Genomic DNA, 25,411 nt, shown 5'->3' with positions numbered 1-25,411 from the left:
TGTTATACCTCTATCAACTTTAAATTTTAAAAAAATTCCTTGAAGGAAAAAAATATTATGAAATGCTGCGAAAAATAATTGTACGTAAAACCAAATGAACACCACAACAACAATTACATAGCCTTTAATTGTGTGATATAACCACCTGAGAGCATCCAAAATACTCACGTATGCGTCCTAACTTGAAAAACCACACAACTGTCCATGTTATACATCCATAAACTGTGATATAATAGCGGACAACCATATTTTCTATATAACCACATAAAAACTAACCAAATAACCATATAACCACATAACCGCTTAACAATATAACCACATAACTATATAACCAAATAACTATATAACCACATAACCATATAACCACATAACCGCTTAACAATATAACCACATAACTATATAACCAAATAACTATATAACCACATAACCATATAACCGCATAACTATATAACAAAATAACCACATAACCATATAACCAAATAACTATATAACCACATAACCACTAACCATATAACCACATAACCACATAACCACATAACCACCAACCACATAACCATATAACCACATAACCATATAACCACTAACCACATAACCACATAACACATAACACATAACCACATAACCATAAAACCACATAACCATATAACCATATAACCATATAACCACATAACCACAAAACAACATAACCATATAACCACATAACCATATAACCAAATAACCACATAACCATTTAACCACATAACCACATAATATATAACCACATAACCACTAACCAGATAACCATATAACCACATAACCATATAACCATATAACCACTTAACCACATAACCACATAACCACATAACCACATAACCATATAACCACATAACCATATAACCATATAACCACATAACCATATAACCACTAACCACATAACCACATAACCACAAAACCACATAACCATATAACCATATAACCACATAACCATATAACCATATAACCATATAACCATATAACCATATAACCATATAACCATATAACAACTTAACCACATAACCACATACCCACATAACCATATAACCACATAACCATATAACCACTAACCACATAACCATATAACCACTAACCACATAACCATATAACCACTAACCACATAACCATATAACCATAAAACCACTAACCACATAACCATATAACAACATAACCACATAACCACATAACCATATAACCATATAACCATATAACCATATAACCATATAACAATAAAACAATATAACAATATAACAACTAACCACATAACCATATAACCATATAACCATATAATTATATAACCACTAACCACATAACCATATAACCACATAACCATATAACCATATAACCATATAACCACTAACCACATAACCATATAACCATATAACCATATAACCATATAACCATATAACCATATAACCATATAACCACTAACCACATAACCATATAACCATATAACAATATAACCACTAACAACATAACCATATAACCATATAACCATATAGCCATATAACCATATAACCACTAACCACATAACCATATAACCACATAACCATATAACCATATAACCATATAACCATATAACCACTAACCACATAACCATATAACCATATAACCATATAACCATATAACCATATAACCACTAACCACATAACCATATAACAACATAACCATATAACCACATAACCATATTACCACATAACCATATAACCACATAACCATATAACCACATAACTATATAACCATATAACCATATAACCGCATAACTATATAACAAAATAACCACATAACCATATAACCAAATAACTATATAACCACATAACCACATAACCACTAACCATATAACCACATAACCACATAACCACATAACCACCAACCACATAACCATATAACCACATAACCATATAACCACTAACCACATAACCACATAACACATAACCACATAACCATATAACCACATAACCATATAACCATATAACCACATAACCACAAAACAACATAACCATATAACCACATAACCATATAACCAAATAACCACATAACCATTTAACCACATAACCACATAATATATAACCACATAACCACTAACCAGATAACCATATAACCACATAACCATATAACCACTTAACCACATAACCACATAACCACATAACCATATAACCACATAACCATATAACCATATAACCACATAACCATATAACCACTAACCACATAACCACATAACCACATAACCACATAACCACATAACCACATAACCACATAACCATATAACCATATAACCATATAACCACTTAACCACATAACCACATAACCACATAACCACATAACCATAAACCACATAACCATATAACCATATAACCACATAACCATATAACCACTAACCAAATAACCATATAACCACTAACCACATAACCATATAACCATATAACCACTAACCACATAACCATATAACCATATAACCATAAAACCACTAACCACATAACCACATAACCATATAACAACATAACCACATAACCACATAACCATATAACCATATAACCATATAACCATATAAATAAAACAATATAACAATATAACAACTAACCACATAACCATATAACCATATAACCATATTACCATATAATTATATAACCACTAACCACATAACCATATAACCACATAACCATATAACCATATAACCACTAACCACATAACCATATAACCATAACCATATAACCCATATAACCATATAACCATATAACCATATAACCATTAACCATATAATCATAACCATATAACCATATAACCACATAACCACATAACCATATAACCATATAACCATATAACCATATAACAATATAACCACTAACAACATAACCATATAACCATATAACCATATAACCATATAACCACTAACCACATAACCATATAACCACATAACCATATAACCACTAACCACATAACCATATAACAACATAACCATATAACCACATAACCATATTACCACATAACCATATAACCACATAACCATATAACCACATAACTATATAACCATATAACCATATAACCATATAACCATATAACCATATAACCATATAACCATATAACCATATAACCATATAACCATATAACCATATAACCATATAACCACTAACCACATAACCACTTAACCACATAACCATATAACCACTAACCACATAACCATATAACCACATAACCACATAACCATATAACCACTAACCACATATCCATATAACCATATAACCACTAACCACATAACCATATAACCATATAACCATAAAACCACTAACCATATAACCACATAACCACATAACCACATAACCACATAACCACATAACCACATAACCACATAACCACATAACCAGTAACCACATAACCATATAACCATATAACCACATAACAACATAACAACATAACCACATAACCATATAACCATATAACCACTAACAACATAACCATATAACCATATAACCATATAACCACTAACCATATAACCATATAACAATATAACCATATAACCACATAACTATATAACCACATAACCATATAACCACTAACTACATAACCATATAACCAAATAACCATATAACCATATAACCATATAACCACTAACCACATAACCACATAACCATGTAACCATATAACCATATAACCATATAACCATATAACCATATAACCATATAACCATATAACCATATAACCACTAACCACATAACCACATAACAATATAACCATATAACCATATAACCATATAACCATATAACCATATAACCATATAACCACTAACCACATAACCATATAACCATATAACCATATAACCATATAACCATATAACCATATAACCATATAACCATATAACCATATACCATATAACCATATAACCATATAACCATATAACCATATAACCATATAACCATATAACCATATAACCATATAACCATATAACCATATAACCATATAACCATATAACCATATAACCATATAACCATATAACCATATACCATATAACCATATAACCATATACATATAACCATATAACCATATAACCATATAACCACTAACCACATAACTACATAACCACATAACCATATAACCATATAACAACTAACCACATAACCATATAACCATATAACCATATAACCATATAACCACTAACCAAATTACCACATAACCACATAACCACATAACCACATAACCACATAACCATATAACCACTAACCACATAACCATATAACCATATAAGCACTATAGCCATATAACCATGTAACCATATATGTATATATGTATATAGTGTGTATGTATATAAAGTGTGTATGTATATATGTGTATGTATATATAGTCCATGTATACAGTATGTATATAATGTATATATATTATAGGTGTATTATATAATTTATGCTTATATATGTAATGTATATTCGAACCCTCGTAACATGAAAATATAACCACGCAACGTGTCAACGCGCCCATACACGACCACATCATCTTTTTAAAAGGCGAAATAGCAGCGATATTATTAAAATTGGACCGGAATCTACATGTATTAAATATATTCTTACCCCAATTCAATCTAAATTTAATCGAACAGCATGAAAAGAACGGTTTATTTGTTCCTCTTGGAGGAATTGCCGTATCATGCGAGCGAAATCGAATCGCGCATTGGAAAATTAGCCAAAGCTGTGCACCACAACTCTTGGGAGATAAGACTGGGAAGTAGATAAATACAGTCACATACACATTTTTAATACTAGTATATTTCGGGCCATTACACACTTGCGACGACGAAAAATAAAAAAAAAACAAAAACAAAACAAAACCGGGGCGAATTTTCAACTCTGTCGCTGACGCCGGAGTAATAATTGTGCTCCGAACTGCCGTTTGTAATACAATGCGCTAATTCGCATATCATTAACATTCCAAAAGTTGCTCCCCACTGATGGAATGTGTTGATGCGCGGAATATATGCGCAGAACGGACTTTACCTCATCTTTAAAGTGCCTATATCAACCTCAGGGAAATAACCTACTTAGACAGATTAGACGATTTTAAGAACATTTTCAATATATTTGATAAGACGAAAATTTGATCTTCATGTACCTTTCGGGCCTCAAAGTTGGCTTTTTTCGTGTTTGATCGTGAGGTGCTGTGAGTGGGAACTAGTTGTATTTTTTCACCGGAAGTGACGTACATTGGAGAACACGCTAATTTTGTAAACACGAAACACGCTTTAAAATATGGAAATATTGCGGCAATATAAAAGTGCGAAATCTTGTATAGTATATAAACTTTTTGGTTCGTTTTTCGCTAAAACGACGTCGTCAAGTTTTTCCGACAACTTAGACAGCCAACATGATTCGGATATTTAATTCATCACGGATTATGTATTGCCAATATTGGAATTTGAAGACGATGCGATACTGTTGCTTCAAGAGACAGTACGCCTATACATGACGGTTTATATCAACCTTACAAGACAAACCGATTGCTGACCGTGCCGAGTATAATGAAGACTAAAAGAGGGACGTGTACATGAAGATAGAAGGCAGCTTCTTTTATTCGCAAAACGGCCGGACTATCCCAGTGTCAGATTGGTAAGTGAAATATATAAAGGCACTATATCATTACATATAAAGCACTACATATACTGACATTTCACCCTACTGTTTCACAATCAAAATAAATTTATGTTTTTGTAGGTGCAGATGTAAAAATTGCAAGATCGATCTCTTGGTGAATGAAAAACAGGAGCGTTGAAGCGTTGAGTGGAGAACTTGTCTTACAAGACGTTGGAGAAGTCCCACACTGGGAACTGCGTAACCGAGTTTAATTTCTGAACTGCATTGTATTTATAACAAAGGAGAGGACAATGTATTTCCAATCGTTTGCGTTTACTTATATACAGGGTGAGTAAAAAAAACTGACACCTTTGAAATTCAAATTAGCTGCGAACTTATGGCTGGAACATGACAATTCCCATGTACAATCAACAAAAACGATTTGATAAAACTGTCTTTTGTATGTACAGAGCTTAGAATGCATTTTAACTCCCAATGGGAACAAACTTTATGTTTTAGGTAATATATGCTTTGTATACCTATGAAATATTTTAAGCAACTTCTGTCACATTATGCCGCTATCCGGCTAATTTGAATTTCAAAGGTGTCCGTTTTTTTTGACTCACCCTGTATAGGCTGAATATTAATGATATGTGTATATCATTTGCTGCAAATATATCAAGAATTGCCATGAATATCGTCTGATTAAACTGATTCACTGAATCAGCACGGTAAACTGGGTGTGACTTTTTATACTAAAGCGCGTGGTTGACACTACTCTACAAGGTGTCTCAAAAAAAACGCGAACACTTAAATATGCAAGAATATTAATATTGTTCGGGTTTGCACCATAGTTCAGCTAAAATGACTTTTAGCATTTTAAATGAAGGATTAAGAGCTATTTTCAATTTCCAGGGGTGCTTATCTATTGCGCTTTAGAGCTGTATTAATGTTCTGCATATTTAAGTGATTGCGTTTTTTTAAGACACCCTGTAGTCCAAAGAATGGGCCATGTCATTACCGGAGGTCATTGGTGCATGTGTAAATCCTTTGTCAGTCAGAGAAGAATACAATGGATCAGTGAGGATCGGCATATTATTATCACTGTTCATTGCTGATGATTAATGAAGGGTCTCATTCTTTCCTAAATTAGCAGGCTATTTTACTCACCATGCCAATAATTACCATATTCATTGATCATATTCAATGATGGCAGTAAAGCTAATGCTAAAGTGATTGACGATGCGTGACGATGTATAAAATAATTGGGATCACGTTCAGACCTGTTCGGCCGAAGCATAATTTTAGGTAGATGACGCGGCCTTTTATTTTGCGTTCCTGCCTCTACTTATGTTTACAGAAACTGATTGTGCATGTGAGCTATATGCTAAAGTTTCAGCAGACAGTATTCACATCTACAAATATTACATGTTACTATTAAAGCATAGAAATTGCATTTGGTTTTGCAACGCATCCGCCGTATTGATTAACTCCAAATTTCATAAAATATGAGCGATTAGCCGTTTCCACATCAGAAGACGAACAAATCGTCTATAGACAAACAAATCGCCTGCTGTCGGCGGTCTGCAGGTGTTCTCTAAATACTGTAGCTGTTTTCACACTAGAAGACCATATGTGACGTTTAAATATTGATTATTATATTTAGTAAGACGTGTAAAGTTCAAACAGCTCAAAAATGTAAGCAAAACAACGTACGTATAGAAAAGCTGTGTTGATACTAAAAAAATTTGCATTTGAATTGCATATTTGATTGCACGGAAAGGTTGGCGATAAATGGCGAAAACTGCCGAGTGTGACGTACATCAGTTGTGTGACGTAGTGCTGAGTGTGACGTCATGGTCCAAGACAAGCATTCAAGCAAGCAAGCAAGCAAGCAAGCAAGCAAGCAAGCAAGCAAGCAAGCAAGCAAGCAAGCAAGCAAGCAAGCAAGCAAGCAAGCAAGCAAGCAAGCAAGCAAGCAAGCAAAGCAAGCAAGCAAGCAGCAAGCAAGCAAGCAGCAAGCAAGCAAGCAAGCAAGCCTCTGACATAGTGGCTACCGCTTACGCGGTAGTCACAAAAAACTGGCTTCGAGCTGCGCCGGTATTGTCGGGAAGAAAGAAAACTAAATATCTCGGCAAGTATTTGGGCTAAAGACCCCGGAATACTACCAAACGATAGAGCTTGAAAAGACGATTTAAATTGTATCAAACATGCTTGATATGCGAGAAAAGGTTGCAAGTGGCAGAAAACTCAGAAAAATCTATCCGCACACGGTGAGCTGTCGGCTGCGCTAACAGGCACGAGTAACTCGTAGCTCAGCTGATAGCTCTCGTGTGCTGTAGGCTTAATGCACGCGATTTATTTATTATTCAATATTACACATCAAAGCGGCCTAATCTATAAAATATTGCGCAAAATACAAACTAAAACGGTTACAGTGATTTAGTACAGTTAGTTCACATTTTCAGGATTATTTTGATATCTTTAGCGTCAAAATCGAGCCTTTAGAGGATTTTTGCCGCTTTTTTTATATAAACATGTATGATATGAATTATCACATCACCGGCAATATTATTTCACAATAATACAAATATCGGGAAAAAATCAGGCAAAAAAGCCGGGAAACTGACCCCTTGGTCCAATTTTATATCAGGAATCGATTTTTGGGGTCAAATTTACCCTAGGGGGAGGGTATCAGAGTTTTGTCGCCTTTTCCAACCATATGACAACATTCCGAGCAGTAAGCACGCGCTTAACTCACGTGAATATTATGGCGAATTGGCAACATATCGATCTAAAAAAAGGATGTATCTACTGAGGACGATTTCCTCCTTAAAATGGTTTAATTTTTATTAAAATCAGTCAAGTATTCACACAGAAATCGCAAGTTAAAATGAGCGAACCACTTTAAGATGCCATCTGATCCGATGACAATGAGTTTTAAGATTCAATACGAATGGCGGTCATAGAAAGTTTTCGTTTTTGCCACTTCGTAGGGAAACCGCAAGTGAACATTGAATTTAACAATTTCTAACGAAGCACTCGTTTTATTGAGCGGTTTAACTTGCTTGAAGTCACAACAAAGGACGATTTGTGTTTATTTGTATTTCCGCGTGATGACAGCCGCCCGGAAAAGCCGCCACACACCTCTTATAATAGCCTTCAATTTTCACACTTGCAAGCAAAGCATTGCGGGCTCTGGGCACACTGGAGACGAGATTAAGTATTACTATTATTAATGGAAATAAAATCCCGTCTCGCCACAACAACACAGTGCTTCGTTAGAAATGGTGGCAAAAAGGAAAACATTCTGTGACCGCCATATGTATTGAATCTTAATGTAAATGCCTGAATTGGCGGGTCGCGCAGCTCAAAACCCAGTTTTTTTTTGCCCTGCAGCCGCAGGCAATATGGCGGAAATAACCTTGATGAGTCTATTCACAAATGCTCTAACTCTCAGCACGCTTGAAGCTGCTGGCAGGGGCAAATTAATGCTGTATCAAATACACGCGCAAAAACATATGTTGTGGCAACATTGTTACTGTAACAGTAGTGACGCCTAACACTTAATGCACCATTGTTCACGACAATGTTCACAATATTATTCATTTGAAAAAAGCCCAGAAAGCCTCTATGGAGTAGACAAATTTAGTTTAAACAGCCGATGTTTTTCTTCAACATGTGATAAATGGACTTGCGATGCCAGCACTTTCCTTGCGATAGTAACTTCTAGTATAAAAGCTAAGCGTATAAATGAAAGCCACCTGGTATAAATAAGATGCATTTTATAGTATTACTTAAATAAATACATTTATAAATACATTTAAGGCCCTGTTACACAGTGCAATTTTTCTTGTGACTTTCAATGCAATTCTACTTCTAAGAGATGTGAATAAGTAAAGAGTCTTGCAGAAGAAAAGTGCATGAAGTGTAATAAAGTGATAAACACAAAAGTTTCGTTGTTCCCAAATTTACATCTCTCAGAATCAGAATTGCATTGAAAGTTGCAAGAAAAATTGCACCGTGTAACAGGGCCTTTATTACCTACATAAATACATTTATATACACATACACACACATACACAATACAGTATTACTTACAAATGTTGAACTTTTAAGTACTTTTTTTCTTTTTCTTTGTTTTCAGGTCTTGGTTTCCAAATATCAGTGCATAATGCAATCGCATTTTGATGAAAAGTTTGACCAAGTGAGTAAAAGGAAAGCTTTCGCATTTCAATTCTGCTGTGAATGTGGGCATTTTTGAAATTAGTTCAGTAGTTAGGTGGCAATATGCTTTCTTTCAATACAGCTGCTAAACTCTTTAAGAAACACATCCTCCATTCGTGATCATGTTGTACAAACATATCTTGTGGAACCGTCAACCCCCACAGTTTTTGTATTTTCAAATGCCTTGAAAAGGTAGAATAGCTGACTGCTTTCATTGATGGTCTCAGTGGTGAAGTATGGTGGCATGTGTCACAGCTGTGCTCCTTGAGACACTTTCTCAACAGGTATCCTGCACATTTGTCAGTGCATTGGCTGATACCAAATTCTTCTTGACATCGCTTGTGTTGTAATCAGTATCATCAACAGGTTGCACGGGTGATGAGCTGGGCTTATTTCTTCCAGTTCTCTTTTTTTTTGGTGATAATCCGATTAAAAAGCTGCAAAATCTTCAGCACAATTACCAGATGACAGGGGAGTTAGGTACGTGTCAACAAACAACTTGCAAAATGCCCTGGTAAACTGTAGAGGTGTTGGGTTTCCAATTTCCAACGGATCTTGATTTAGCCATCTGGGGCCGGTTGTTCAAAAGGTATTTAGCTTAAATGGTGGATAAGCCAAAATTTAAAAGTACTCTCATGCATCTGTGAATGACTGAACCTGCATTTTATGCATTAAATATGTACATTCATTGAAAATTATGCTATTTTCATCAAAATATTCCACCTCACTTGTACAGTAAAGAGATCATTTTGTTTTTCATTTTGAACTTATCAACCGTTTAAGCTAAACGCCTTTCGAACATCCGGCCCCTGGGCAAAAACCAAGGCGTTTCAGGGGTGACATTCAACTCGCGAAGTAATTGCTGGAAGTTGAACCCAAGTCAGATATAATGCTTTTAACGAGTAAACCCATTGATGTCAATTAATCAATAATTTCAAATAACTTGGATTCAATCTTTTTGCTTGGACAAGCCTCATGAACCAGTACGTAGCCAAGAGGTTGCTTCCAGTTTTCTGTGATGCCCCTTGCCATAAAGACAAGTGCAGCTGTGGCAACTCGGTTTGTTCTCTCTCCATCTCCAAAATCTTCGAGACCAGTTACTTCATCTTTTGTTTGATCATATTGGAGATTAGCTTTCAGAGATCTCTGAAAAGAAATTTTATTTACAGACGGTAAATATAGCAGGAAGATTGAAGTCTTTACTCTTTATGCTTACCCCATCCATTGTCAAGGAACACAATTTCCTGACTCACTGATCAATTTGACTTTTTGGCGCAGCATCTCCTGTAATAACAAGTACGATCGTACTATAGGACCAGGAACTGCGTGACCGAGTTTCTGAACTGCATTGTATTTACAACAATAGAGAGGACAATGTATTTCTAATCGTTTGCGTATATAGGCTGAATATTAATGATACGTATATTATTTGCTGCACATTTCTGTCAAGAATTGCTTGTAACTTGCTTCAACGGTCAAAAGTAAAAATTCGAACTCCGTCAATCGATGCCGAATATTGCTTAGAATAATTGTGCCAAGTTTCATTCCGATCAAACAAGTAATGCTAGAGCCTTAGGGTTTTTTTAAAGTGCCTATGAAACTGACGAATTTTTTATTCAATCATTTGGTACTTTCGACAGCGGAGAATTCGAATTTGACCATAAAAATGTCCAATTCGAAATACAAACATGTTTTGAACGTTTTTGTATCGATTTCGCAATAAAATATTGTTCGGAGACTGGGAACAAATCAGACGGATGTGACGTAAAGCGGGCACAGAAATTGACACAACGCAAATAACGCAAATTATAAACAAACAATATAGGACGAAGTAGTCGAATAGCAGTAATAATTCTGTTGCGAATTCGGATGCAAACGTTTGAAGCGAGTATGTATGCGATTCTCAATACATGCCATATGAAGGCGAACCTTAGCTCCTCAGGGAGACGATATAATGGTTGATATTAACAAGGGAAAATCCGAAGAAGTTGATATCGATCGATGGCTTGACACGATTATTCTATAGAGGCTAGATATGACCAAGAGGATAAAGTAGATTCCTTGCATGTACGCTTTTTCAGTTTGGTAGTAAATAAAATACTTAAGAGTTTGAACTTCTGTAATTTAAAGTGAGAAACTTGACAAAAGCAATGGACTTATATAGGTATATCCGTGCTGTTGGTTATAGGTAGTTGGCAAGATGGATATTTGGCTACATGGGTCCATGTTTGAACCTCAAGTCAAAAAGCGCTTGGTGTTACTGCTATCGAAGCCTTGTAAATTGCTTGCAAAACGTTTGCAGAAGCAACTCTCGTCAAAATGCGCCGAGCACAACCATATTCTTGACGAATATTTTCCCAGGTCGAAGTCAGACCGATGTATTCGAACAAATTGGACCCGCTGTTTTCGTACAGACGGATCTTTAAAAAAACAATGCATGCTAATACCTCGTGTCTCGCCACTATTTGTGCATTTCTTATTTGGCCTTCCAGCAACACAACAAGAATTTCTCTTTTTTCATTTGCACATAAAGGAGATGTTTCCTCCATATCTACGGCTTATATTCTAATGTATAAAAACCTTTCCCTTAGTTGTTTATCATAAAATGCGCTTAGCGCGCAGTGTAATCTTGTCATATGTTGCGATTCACGCAAGCCTATATAAAAGTTAAACTAAACCGCTTCGTCATATTGAAGTTGTACGAAGGTTCAATTTGACGTTTCGAGCGAGACTCTTCGTTTTTAGAGTTTTATAATATGCGATAAGACTGTTCGAAAAGTCGAGATTTCGTGTATCTCGTATAAAAGTAAGAGCTTATGTTATTGTGTCATTTGTGTGTGCCCTGTTCTTTACGTCATCGGAAGTAATTTGACGCCATTTGACCGCGCAGAAAGTGAACCACATTTTTTGGCCAAATCGGCAAGTTTAAACCCCAATAACTTTTCATTAAATTATTTGTAGAGCTTGCGACTTCAACATAGTCGTTTGTACACTAAACACTTCACGAACATGAAATAAAAAATTTCATTTCATAGGCACTTTAAAGAGCGTTGCCCCTAACAAGAAGAAGAAGAAGATTAGCAGCGGTTAGGGACCAGTTCTTGGTCCAACAATGCGCCCTGGTCGTTGCGTCTGTTTCATAACATAGATGGAAGGAAGTATAAATGTGCAAGGTGATTAAAACAGGCAAGTATTCAACAATAACTATTGGCTAATATGCATGTCTTTTAACCATTTCAATTCAAACATGATAATTACTCCGGCGTCAGCGACAGAGTTGAAAATTCTACTAGTACTTAAAATGTACTAGTACTTAAAATGCGTATGTGATTGGATTTATCTATGTCCCAGTCTTGTCTCCCAAGAGTTGTGGTGCACAGCTTTGGCTAATTTTCCGATGCGCGATTCGATTTCGTTCGCATGATACGGCAATTCCTCCAAAAGGAACAAATAAACCGTTCTTTTCATGCTTTTCGATTAAGTTTAGATTGAATTGGGGTAAGAATATATTTAATACATGTAGATTCTGGTCCTATTTTAGTAATATCGCTGCTATTTCGCCGTTTCACAAGATGATGTGGTCGTGTATGGGCGCTTTGACTCGTCGTAGTTTGCACAGGATGAAGATTTAATAAACTATATAAGCGCGAATTCCAAAGGCAAAGTGTAAGACAAAGCGAATGTATCATGCCGTTTATTTACATTTTTGAACAATTGAACTTCTATACTTTTTAAAGTACGATGTGCTTCTAAATTTCGCGATCGAACAACATTTAGGTTCGCAAGGCATCTAAATGAATATGAACTGTATTGTTTATGTTCAGAAGCTTTATATTGAAGACTGGCACGTGAGCACCACGCAGGTGTCACGCGAAATTTATGACTTGCGAAATATATGAGTGTCGCAGTTCTGGGCATGCGCAAATGCGCGCATAAATTACATTCTGTTCATAAATTTCGCAACTTGTTTACCGTTCAACACGTATTCTCTGACTTGTCTCGAAGGAAGATTTTTCGAAGTTTTTTCTTTCCTAAATGGCTGCAAATTCAACAACTGAATCAGCTTGCTGTTCTGGCGTTAAAGCGAAGAAACCTGACTCGGAAATCAGTAAATATAAGGTATGTCATTGTCGTCCAAACTCTGTTTAGTTCGAATTCAAATGTTCGATGACTTCGATCTGATACCGATATTCGGACTGTTGTTTTAATGTAATTATTGTGATCATACTGATCATAACCAAGATATTACTGTTATTGATATTTATTAATTTGTCGTTGTTTTGGCCATGTATTAACACTATAAATTGAATGTCTTAGGCTTAAGTGGAAGAAGTGCTGCACTTCCTAAAATCAGGATGCCAGGAGCCTACTCATTTTGCCACTCTTGACAAAGTCGCAAGGAAAAAATATCCACATGCTGTCTCAATTCTCGAGAAACTTTGAATATGAAGGTATGTCTAGCCATTTAATAACTTCGCATTGACGCATCGCATCATAATAATATGTGATATGATCTTATAAATTTTATTATTGTTACTTGTTTTATAGCTCTTATTATTCATTTGGCTTTTATAGCTCTTATTATTCATTTAGCTTATATATTTACCCTTTATGTACACATTCAAAAGTGAATCTGAAAACTTACACACATGTCTACTAACTACTGTTTGGAATTTTTGTTGCAGTGCTGTTGGGAGAAATACAAGTGTGTGCAAAATTTGCAAGAAAGATGATGGTGAAGACTGGCTTGGGTGTGACCGGTGCTATCAATTCTTTCACGCCAGTTGCAGAAGTGTAAACTTCGCAACAGCACTTTCAGGAAAATTTTATTGCTAATGTGCAGCTAGGTGAAGTGATGCAAGGTGCAGATGTAAATATATGTAAATAAGATATAAATTCCAATGACGTAAATAATTTTGGTAGAACTGTTAAAATGATCTTGTCAGAAATTAAATGAAGCAATGTACCATTATACTTGAATTTTTGTGGTAGTATAATACCAACTATACTTTTTCAAATTCAATAATCAATAGTATTTTAGCGATTTAAATAGCCTTCAATGATGTTTTATCTGTCCTAGTGAATCTTTGTTTTACACGTTTCTCGATTAACTACCGAAACGTACTAAAATTTTGATCAAAATTAGCCAAAACCAAACAGTCGCACTCGGCCGCCGAAGTCATAGATTTCGCAATCGTCATGTTTTTCGCTCGAGTAAGCCGCGAAATTCGTGACTCGTCACGCGTGGTCATGTATTTCGCAATGGTCAAATTTCGCTTGACACCGGAGTTAACGCCAGAACAGGCGTCTTGTTTAAATAAGTTCTCAATACTTTACCTTGTCATTGATCTATATTGTATATGCTTATGATTCCAAAAGACAAAGTTTGAAGGTTTTAAAGATCTTTCCTCCAAAACATTGTCTGGAATGAAATCATAAGCACATGCTGACAAAGGTATTCGATTTCTCTTTCCCAAGTAGCTATAAACCAATAGAGTGAATAGACCTTTTCAGTTTGTATCCAAATTAACCTATTTCAAGTCACCATTGCATACAAGCTGAAAAGGTATTGGTTTATGGCTACTTGGGAGAGAGAAGAATACCTTTGTCAGCATGTGCTTATGATTCCAATCCAGACAAAGTTTTGGAAGAAAGATTTTAAAGCCTTCAAACCTTTGTCTTTTGGAATCATAAGCATATACAATATAGATCAATGTGAAGTATTGAAAACTTATTCTAAACAAGACGCCGTTCTGGCGTTAACTCCGGCGCACGTGCCAGTCTTCTGGACACTATACAGCTTCTGGACATAAACAATACAGTTCGCGTATTGTTTCGCATACATATTCGCATTTAGATGCCTTACGAACCTAAATGTTCGATCGCGAAATTCAGAAGCACATCGCAGTATAGAAGTTCAATTGTTCAAAAATGTAAATAAACCGCATGATACATTCGCTTCGTCTTACACTTTGCCTTTGGAATTCGCGCTTATATAGTTATATTAAATCTTTGATCCTGTGCAAACTACGCGACGTGTCAACGCGCCCATACACGACCACATCATCTTGTTAAACAGCGAAATAGCAGCGATATTATTAAAATAGGACCGGAATCTACATGTATTAAATATATTCTTACCCCAATTCAATCTAAACTTAATCGAACAGCATGAAAAGAACGGTTTATTTGTTCCTCTTGGAGGAATTGCCGTATCATGCGAGCGAAATCGAATCGCGCATTGGAAAATATAAAATTAGACAAAGGTCTTACCTGCAGGATAATTGTGATTCTCCGAGTATAATACGAAGCACCAAGGATTCATTATGCATTTTTCGCCACTATTCACCAGGCCATCACGGTTTAAAGTTCTTTGTTATGCAAATCGAGCCCTTCCCAACCGTCTTAATGAGCGGGCATACTCATAAAATTTGAAGGTGCGAGGGACATGAATCCTTGGTGCTTCGTATTATACTCGGAGAATCACAATTATCCTGCAGGTAAGACCTTTGTCTAATTTTATATTCTCCTTCGCATAATACTCCGCACTGCAGGATTCATTATGCATGTTTAAAGTGTGGCCTGAGCACCGAACAATTAATACACACGTACTCAAGAGAAGTGCAAGGCCATATTTAATTGGACACACACGCAGCAATCATTCCATTCATGAACTAAGTATCGTTTTTGCATACACAGCGTCATCGCTTAAAGCTTTCTTGTAGAACTTACAAAAAGTTCCAGATCGTTTCCAATCTGCAGTTCGTAAGATGACGTCTTTGATACACCAAGTGCCTCTGCTTTCGAGGTAGAAGCAGATCTAAAACTATGCCCTTTGAATATATCGGTGTTGATTCCGGAAAAATCCAACGCCATTTTTAACCAGCGAGCAATTGTAGATGCGCAAACAATTTTATATGGTTTGCCAAACGAGAGAAATAACTTTGAAGTGTTCAAGGACTGTCTAGCTTCCGTAGTCTGGGCAATGTACGCCAACAACGTAGAGTATACACACAACTTCTTGTTTTCAGGAAACGCGGGAAAGTGTACCACAAGGGAAGCTCTCCCCGGACGAGATGTCTTTAAAATGTCCGTTACAACGAATTGAATTTCATCCTGCGTCTTAGTCATAGAATCAACGCTTAATACAGCCAAGGTTTGGCTGCGTTGAGCAGAAACAAGAGCCACCAGGGCCACAGTTTTGAGAGTCAAAAGTTTTAACGTTAAATCTTTAAGTGGATCCCATAATTCTAAGCACTTCAGCAATACATTAACGTCCCATGTAGTGGAATATTTTGGTTGGGGAGGACGTGTGACAAACATTCCTTTCAATAGTCGTACAATAACCGGGTGTTCCCCCAACAAGGCCCGTCTACCGGGGGCAATATAGAAGATAACGCTGACCTGTATGAGTTCACTGTTGAATATGCCTTCTTCTGTACCTCGAACTGATCAGTTAGAAATTCACACACAACACCTAAAGACGCTTGAAGAGGATCTTCCTTCCTCGCACTACACCAGCTACAGAAACACTTCCATGCTGCGGAATACTGCTTTGCGGTGCCTGGACGCCAAGACTTGAGCACGTACTTGGCAGCCCTTTCTGAAAGTCCTCTACTTTGGAGTCTAGAGCTGAGACACGCCACGCGGCTAAGCGGATCGTTTGCCACAGAGGGTGCAACATGTCCTTGTTCCCAGGGTGTAATAACAGCTGTTTCCATTGAGGGAGTAGGAGCGGACGAGAGAATATCCGGTGTACCAACATTGGGTACCAATGAGCTGTTGGCCACCAGGGTGCTATTATTATTGCATCGGCAACTTGATCTCTTTTCATTTTCGTGAGCACTCTTCCTATTAGACTGAAAGGTGGAAAGAAATAAGGTTTAGTTCCTACCCAGTTAAGGGAAAAGGCATCCTCAGCCACTGCCCCAGGGTCTGGTTGCCATGACGCGTAATCAGCTACTTGGTGATTCAGCCTTGAAGCAAACAAATCTATTCCCGGAGTAAAATACGATTGGCTTATCCACCGAAATACAGTTGGGTGTAATTTCCATTCCAAATTTTGCTGGTGACCCCTGGAAAGACTATCCGCTCGAATGTTAAGTCTTCCCGGGATATAGAAGGCCTCAATTACACAAGAACGATCAATGCACCATTGCCAAATTTGGGATGCAACTGAATGCAAATTAGGGCACGAACCACCCATGTTATTAATGTAAGCTACGGCTGATCCATTATCACAAAATACTTTAATGTAACAATAGGAAGTTAGGACAAAGCATTGCACGCCTAGCCAGATTGCGGTAAGCTCTAACCAATTAATATGTTGGGCTTTCTCCTCCTGGGACCATATCCCATTGGTAACTCCAACATCAGATACGGCACCCCAACCAGATAACGAGGCATCTGTTGTTAGCGTTATCACTTTAGTAGGTTTAATAAGTTTAGTGCCATTGTATAAACGGCTTTTATTAACAAACCAAGAAAGGTCCCGTTTCGCGAGAGATGACAATGGAACAACAGCGTCATATTTGACAATGGAACAACAGCGTCGAGATGACAATGGAACAACAGCGTCGAGTTTACAACATGGCGGGCGGTCAGCTTGAACGTAGCTCTGATATAAACAGAGGTAATCTCCCAGAACGCATCTGATTGTCATGATAAAATTATTAGCAAGATTCCTGTCCGAATTACTACCCGATGTAATACAAGAAATCTTCGAATGCCGACAATTCAAGAAATACTTCAAATTTGGTTAAAATACGCACGATCGAAACTTTAAACACAATCGTATTTTACCTAATATTTTGAATCTAAATGCTCGATCAATTTTGAAGAAAACTGATGAACTTTCGCATGTTATCGACAATAGAAAAACTGACATTGTGATGATTTCAGAAACGTGGTTATCCAATGACGTACCAGATGAAGCTGTGCACCTTCCTGGATTACCACAATTCAATGTACTTAGGAATGATAGAGAATATGGTAGAGGTGGCGGCGTAGCCTTTTTTATTAAAGACTCTATCCCAACAAAAAGTTCGATATGATCTTTCTAGCGTGGATCATGAATTTTATGGATCGTAATTCGCCCTAAATGGCTACCACGAACAATGTCAAAGATAGCATTAGCGTGTGTATATCTTCCTCCATCGTTAAACTCCGATGAAATTGACTTCTACGACTATTTTTTGTCATTGCTATGACACCCTAACTTCGGAAAGTCCAAATATAGCGATAATCGTCTCTGGGGACTTTAACCCAACAGGAAATGGCTTTCAAGAAAGAATAATCAAGAAGCAATGCCAATTAAAACAACTAGTTAAAGATCCTACACGAAGGAATGCAACACTAGACCTTGTATTTACCAACATACATCAATCTTATGAGAAGCCAACTGTTTTAGCCCCACTTGGAAATTCCGATCATTGCATGATTGAGTTGAAGTCTAAGACTATACCCCAAAGGTAATCAAACTAGAAAAGTCACCTGTCGCCAATCCAGGAGTCTAGTGTTCATCTGTTTCATGAACTCATAACTCGAAAAAGTTGGTCTTCGGTGTACGACTCGTGCAGTGTAAATTCCAAAGTGGAAGCGTTTCTAAATATCACCAATGATTTGATTACAAGTCTTTTCCCATCAAAACGTTCAAACGTCATGAAAACGATAAACCTTCATATCAGGAAGATCAAGAGCATGATAATCAAGAGAGACAAACTGTATCAGCAAGGAAGAATAGTAGAATCTAGAGAAATGAGAAATAAAATTATATCGGAGATCCGTAAAGAAAAAAGTAAATTGTACAACGAAAGGATCAAGCCTCTACGCGTTCATGAACCGAAAGCATGGTGGAAAAACGTTAAAAAAGATAGTGGGCAAAAAGAAGCAAGAATTTAGTCTTACCGATCCGGAAAGTGCTGCACCACTAAACTCCAGAGAAACTGCCGAACATATCAATAACTTTTTTACGAATCTTACTACCGGATTTTCTGTAGTTAATAATGAGTGGACTTCGATTGGAAATCGCCTCTACCTAAATACCAGTTGATAGTGTGTTATCCAACCTAAGGAATTTAACGTAAATAAAGCAGCGGGTCCCCACGACCCTGATGTCAGAATAATCAAGTATTTCGCTGAGCACTTTGCTTTCCCATTAGCTCATATTTTCAACGAATCATTTAAAGAACGTGTTTTTCCTGATATTTGGAAAATATCAAACGTATGTGCTATTCCTAAAACCAACCTTGTTGTTCTGCTGATGAATTGAGACCAGTTGCCTTAACGAGTGTTTTATCCAAAATTCAAGAATCTTACGTAACAGTTGGATCATCGAGGATGTTGGAGAAAAGATAAGTCGATGCCAGTATGGTGGGCTCCCTGGGTCATCAACAATTTATGCATTGTTGTTATTGATACACAAATGGCATATGGCTATGGATAATACTAAAAAGTTATTCGCATCATCTTCCTTGACTTTCGCAAGGCTTTTGATTTGATTGACCGCAATAAACTGCTCGAGTCATTTCTCAATAATGGTGTTAGACCTGAACTAGTTGCTTGGCTTGCATCTTATCTACAAGGAAGATCCCAAATAACAACGTTTCAGGGGGAACGATCAAGTTTAAAGCGAATCAACGGTGGAGTGCCACAGGGAACCAAATTAGGGCCAATATCCTTTATCCTGAAAATTAATGACCTCCCGATGAAATCCAAACCCATCACATCTGAGGAACAAGATGTAACAATGTTTATGGATGACACCACCTCGTATGAAGTGATTGATGTATCATCCCATACATCGGGAAGTCCAATTGGAATCTCACAGGAATGGGTGGATAAAGTAATCCAATTTACCAGAGACGAGATGATGGAGTTGAACGGAGGAAAGTGTAAGGAAATGATTATTGATTTTAGAAAGAATAAAACAGATATACCGGCGATTAATATTGGCGGTTGTCAAGTAGCTCGAGTACTCTCCTATAAATTGCTTGGAGTATGGATTGATGATGATCTGAAATGGAGGACCAACACAGAATATATTGTAAAAAGGCAACCAAGCGATTACATTTTTTAAAAATTTTGAGAAGGTATGGAGCACCTATTGAGGATCTTTTGATGTTCTACTGTACAGTTATTCGATCTGTTCTAGAGTACGGTATGCAGATATGGAGTGGTGGACTTACAAAGATGCAAAGGGATAATATAGAGAGAGTCCAAAGAAGGCCTCTTAACATTATTTATCCGGAGCATACTGGTTATAAGGATTATAGCAGCAATTAACTGTGAGTAATTGGAAACACTGGAAGAACGTAGAAATAAAGCATGTGTATTGTTGGTTAAAGATTTGATTGACCCGAATCATCGGCTTCACGAATTGTTGCCAAACAGGTGAAAAACGTTAGTGAAAAGAAACGAGAATTTAACAAAGATAAATTATATAATTACTTCTGTAGGACAGAACGTTGCAGGCATAGTCCAATAGTCCATGCTATAGACTTATGTAATCATTTTTAGATAGGTAATTTTAGATGTACATAGTATAGCTTAAATTTTATTGTAGAACGACAGAACTTAATAATAATAATAATAATAATAATATAATAATAATAATAATAATAATAATAATATATAATAATAATAATAATAATAATAATAATAATAATAATAATATATAATAATAAATAATAATAATAATAATATAATAATAATAATAATAATATAATAATAATAATAATAATATAATAATAATATAATAATAATAATAATATAATATAAATAATAATAATAATATAATAATAATAATAATAATAATAATATAATAATTAATAATATAATAATAATAATAATAATATAATAATAATAATATAATAATAATAATTAATAATAATAATAATAATATATATATATATAATAATAATAATAATAATAATAATAATAATAATATATAATAATAATATAATAATAATAATAAATAATATAATAATAATAATATATAATAATAATAATAATAATAATAATAATAATTAATAATATAATAATATATAATAATAATAATAATAATATAATAATATATAATAATATAATAAAATAATAATAATAATAATAATATAATAATATAATAATATATAATAATATAATAATAATAATAATAATAATAATAATAATAATTGGGAACCAGCGATTAGATTTCCGGTTTGAAATGTCTCAAACACCAATTTCTGCTGTGTCTTTCAGTAGATAGTTAGGTTCTGTGGTGTAATGGTTAGCACTTCGGACTCTGAATCCGGGAATCTGAGTTCAATTCTCGGTAGAACCTTGCTGGAACTGTTAATTTTATGTCTTTATGTAAGTTTTTTAGTTCTAGTTTTCTCTTATAGCCCAATTTTAAAAAAATATATGTTTTTGAATATAATTTCGAAAAGATCTTTTTTATTGAAATGATAACTTTAGCAGGAAATGGTTTCGATCCATTGACCTCTGGGTTATGGGCCCAGCACGCTTCCACTGCGCCACCCTGTTTTCTACACACTGCTTCTTTGCTATGAATATAAAATTTGTGCTATTTCGAATAAAGTAAACGGGAGTCCATACCTGGAATACAGGGAATATAATTACTTTATCTTAATAATGGGCGTGCATAGATATACTGTAGAGCCAGGAATTTCTCAGTACTTTTTCTAGGTGTTTATTTCCAGTGGTGTAATGGTTAGCACTTCGGGCTCTGAGTAGGATAAATTATATAGTTGCTTTGGTTGCCTATATACTTTTGTAAATACAAAAGTATGCAAAAGCCTCATCAGAGAGTTGAACTCTGGACCCCTGGTTTACAAGACCAGTGCTCTAACCACTGAGATAATGAGGCGTATGTGCAAGCTTAACACGAATATAATTATATGAACACTTTATCTTAATAAGGTGGATGCGCGTAGCAAACTACATAATTATATACTATGCAGCCAACATTCGTCAGTAAGTTTGATAGATTTTTAGGGTCTGTGGTGTAATGGTTATCACTTCGGACTCTGACTTCGAGAATCGGAGTTCAATTCTTGTTAGAAACTCTTTGAAAACATTCATTCTCCGTCTTTATGTATTTTTTTATTTCAGGCTTTCTCTTACAGGTATCTAAGAAATATAGCATATGACAGGTATGCTGCACGGAACGCTCAGAGAGAGTAGCATTAATGGTAGAGCATCCGACTGCAGGTTGACAGGTCACTGGAGTCAGTGGTTCAACTCCGCTCGCTCCTTCCTGTTCTATAAATTAAAGAAAAATTAAATATTTTTATGGTACCCATATAGTGCATAAAAATCCAAATTTATTTTCGTGGGAAACAGCCGTACGTTTGATAAATAATCCATGCAGTTTAGGTTTTTTGAATGACTCTCTGGGACACATGCATGTTCTATATTACATTTGTAAACCAGGGCTCCATACCTGGAATAGGGGGAATATATGTAAATACTTCATTAATAATGTGCGTGTATATGACTATACATCACAGCGCGGGTCAGATGTATATGATGAGTCGTCAAAAGATTGCAGAATACGTATTCGGAAGAAAATTGAACTTTTTCATGCTATTCAAAAGGTTTCTCTTTGATAGCGGTACAGAAATACACAATTGGGAACCAGCGATTAGATTTCCGGGTTGAAATGTCTCAAACACCAATTTCTGCTGTGTCTTTCAGTATATAGTTAGGTTCTGTGGTGTAATGGTTAGCACTTCGCACTCTGAATCCGGGAATCTGAGTTCAATTCTCGGTAGAACCTTGCTGGAACTGTTAATTTTATGTCTTTATGTAATTTTTTAGCTCTGGTTTTCTCTTATAGCCCATTTAAAAAATATATGTTTTTGAATAAGATTTCGAAAAGATCTTTTTTATTGAAATGATAACTTTAGCAGGAAATGGTTTCGATCCATTGACCTCTGGGTTATGGGCCCAGCACGCTTCCACTGCGCCACCCTGCTTTCTACACACTGCTTCTTTGCTATGAATATAAAACTTGTGCTATTTCGAATAAGTAAGAACAGCAAGAAATGTTTTTTTAGGAGAATAGCATCAAACAGGTATGCACGATCAGGGAGTGTAGCTCAGTGGTAGAGCATTCGACTGCAGATCGAGAGGTCAGTGGTTCAACTCCGCTCGCTCCCTTCTCTTTTATGAATGAAAAAATCCAACATTTTATCGTACTAATTAGTGAATTAAAAAACCCAAATTTATTTTCGTTGCAACAATCCGTTTGATTGATAAATAATCCTTGCAGTTTAGTGTTTTTTCAATGACTCTCTGGGACACATGCATGTTCTATTAATTTGTAAACGGGAGTCCATACCTGGAATACAGGGAATAATTACTTTATCTTAATAATGGGCGTGCATAGATATACTGTAGAGCCAGGAATTTCTCAGTATTTTTCTAGGTGTTTATGTCCTGTGGTGTAATGGTTAGCACTTCGGGCTCGGAGTAGGATAAATTATATAGTTGCTTAGTTGCCTATATACTTTTGTAAATACAAAAGTATGCAAAAGCCTCATCAGAGAGTTGAACTCTGGACCCCTGGTTTACAAGACCAGTGCTCTAACCACTGAGCTAATGAGGCGTATGTGCAAGCTTAACACGAATACAATTATATGAATACTTTATCCTAATAATGTGCATGCGCGTAGCAAACTACATAATTATATTTATGCAGACAACATTCGTCAGTAAGTTTGATAGATTTTTAGGGTCTGTGGTGTAATGGTTATCACTTCGGACCCTGACTTCGAGAATCGGAGTTCAATTCCTTGTAGAAACTCTTTTAAAACATTCATTCTCCGTCTTTATTTATTTTTTAATTTCTGGCTTTCTCTTACAGGTATCTAAGAATATAGCATATGACAGGTATGCTGCATGGAACGCTCAGAGAGAGTAGCATATAGTGGTAGAGCATCCGACTGCAGGTTGACAGGTCACTGGGGTCAGTGGTTCAACTCCGCTCGCTCCTTCCTGTTCTATAAACTAAAGAAAATTTAAATATTTTTATGGTACCCATTAGTGCATGAAAAATCCCAATTTATTTTCGTGGGAAAAAGCCGTACGTTTGATAAACAATCCATGCAGTTTAGGTTTTTTGAATGACTCTCTGGGCACATGAATGTTCTATATTATATTTGTAAACCAGAGCACCATACCTGGTAGAGGGGAATATATATAAAAATACTTCATCTTATTAATGCGCGTGTTTAGACAATACATCACATTACGGGTCAGATGTGTATGATGAGCTGTTAATAAAAAAGCAGTGCTAAACTCAAGTTGCAATCTCCGATAAACTTTTTCCATGCAGTATCAATCCTATCAATATACATGCAAGAAGGAGATCTAGTATGCATAAATGTAGACGTTGTAGACCTTATCAATCATCATATACAAGTACTGAACATCAGGAAAATGAATTCGTGCGACTTTTTTATAGTGCGTAGCACATTTTTTATAACTCAAGAATAATTTATAACTCAAAAAAAACACTGTAAAATTTTCGACTATCATATCACCATATGATTACCATTGCCATCGTCTAAAGGATAATCTCATGGACGGTGTTTGTGAATGCTACTGAATTGATCGAC

At 35.8% G+C, this 25,411-nt stretch overlaps 1 protein-coding gene and 6 non-coding genes across 7 annotated transcripts; 2 read left to right on the top strand and 5 right to left on the bottom strand.

Moving 5' to 3' along the window:
* Positions 1–17,268: 17,268 nt before the first annotated feature.
* On the bottom strand, positions 17,269–18,453 carry LOC114543822. The gene has a single exon (XM_028562661.1). The coding sequence runs from the start codon at positions 18,451–18,453 to the stop codon at positions 17,269–17,271; it is 1,185 nt and encodes a 394-aa protein (XP_028418462.1).
* Positions 18,454–22,038: 3,585 nt separating this feature from the next.
* Trnaq-cug lies at positions 22,039–22,110 on the top strand. The gene has a single exon. It is a non-coding gene; the product is annotated as a tRNA-Gln (tRNA).
* Positions 22,111–22,241: 131 nt separating this feature from the next.
* On the bottom strand, positions 22,242–22,313 carry Trnam-cau. The gene has a single exon. It is a non-coding gene; the product is annotated as a tRNA-Met (tRNA).
* Positions 22,314–22,583: 270 nt separating this feature from the next.
* On the bottom strand, positions 22,584–22,656 carry Trnat-ugu. The gene has a single exon. It is a non-coding gene; the product is annotated as a tRNA-Thr (tRNA).
* A 1,039-nt stretch (positions 22,657–23,695) lies between these two features.
* On the bottom strand, positions 23,696–23,767 carry Trnam-cau. The gene has a single exon. It is a non-coding gene; the product is annotated as a tRNA-Met (tRNA).
* Positions 23,768–23,879: 112 nt separating this feature from the next.
* On the top strand, positions 23,880–23,951 carry Trnac-gca. Its single transcript has one exon. It is a non-coding gene; the product is annotated as a tRNA-Cys (tRNA).
* A 375-nt stretch (positions 23,952–24,326) lies between these two features.
* Positions 24,327–24,399, bottom strand: Trnat-ugu. Its single transcript has one exon. It is a non-coding gene; the product is annotated as a tRNA-Thr (tRNA).
* Positions 24,400–25,411: the final 1,012 nt, after the last annotated feature.

This window comes from Dendronephthya gigantea, unplaced genomic scaffold (assembly GCF_004324835.1).
Source record: "Dendronephthya gigantea isolate DGI-Jeju-01 unplaced genomic scaffold, DenGig_1.0 000563F, whole genome shotgun sequence".
NCBI classification, from domain to species: Eukaryota; Metazoa; Cnidaria; class Anthozoa; order Malacalcyonacea; family Nephtheidae; genus Dendronephthya; species Dendronephthya gigantea.
The sequence above is the reverse complement of the archived record's forward strand: the minus strand, read 5'-3'. Positions and strand labels throughout refer to the sequence as shown.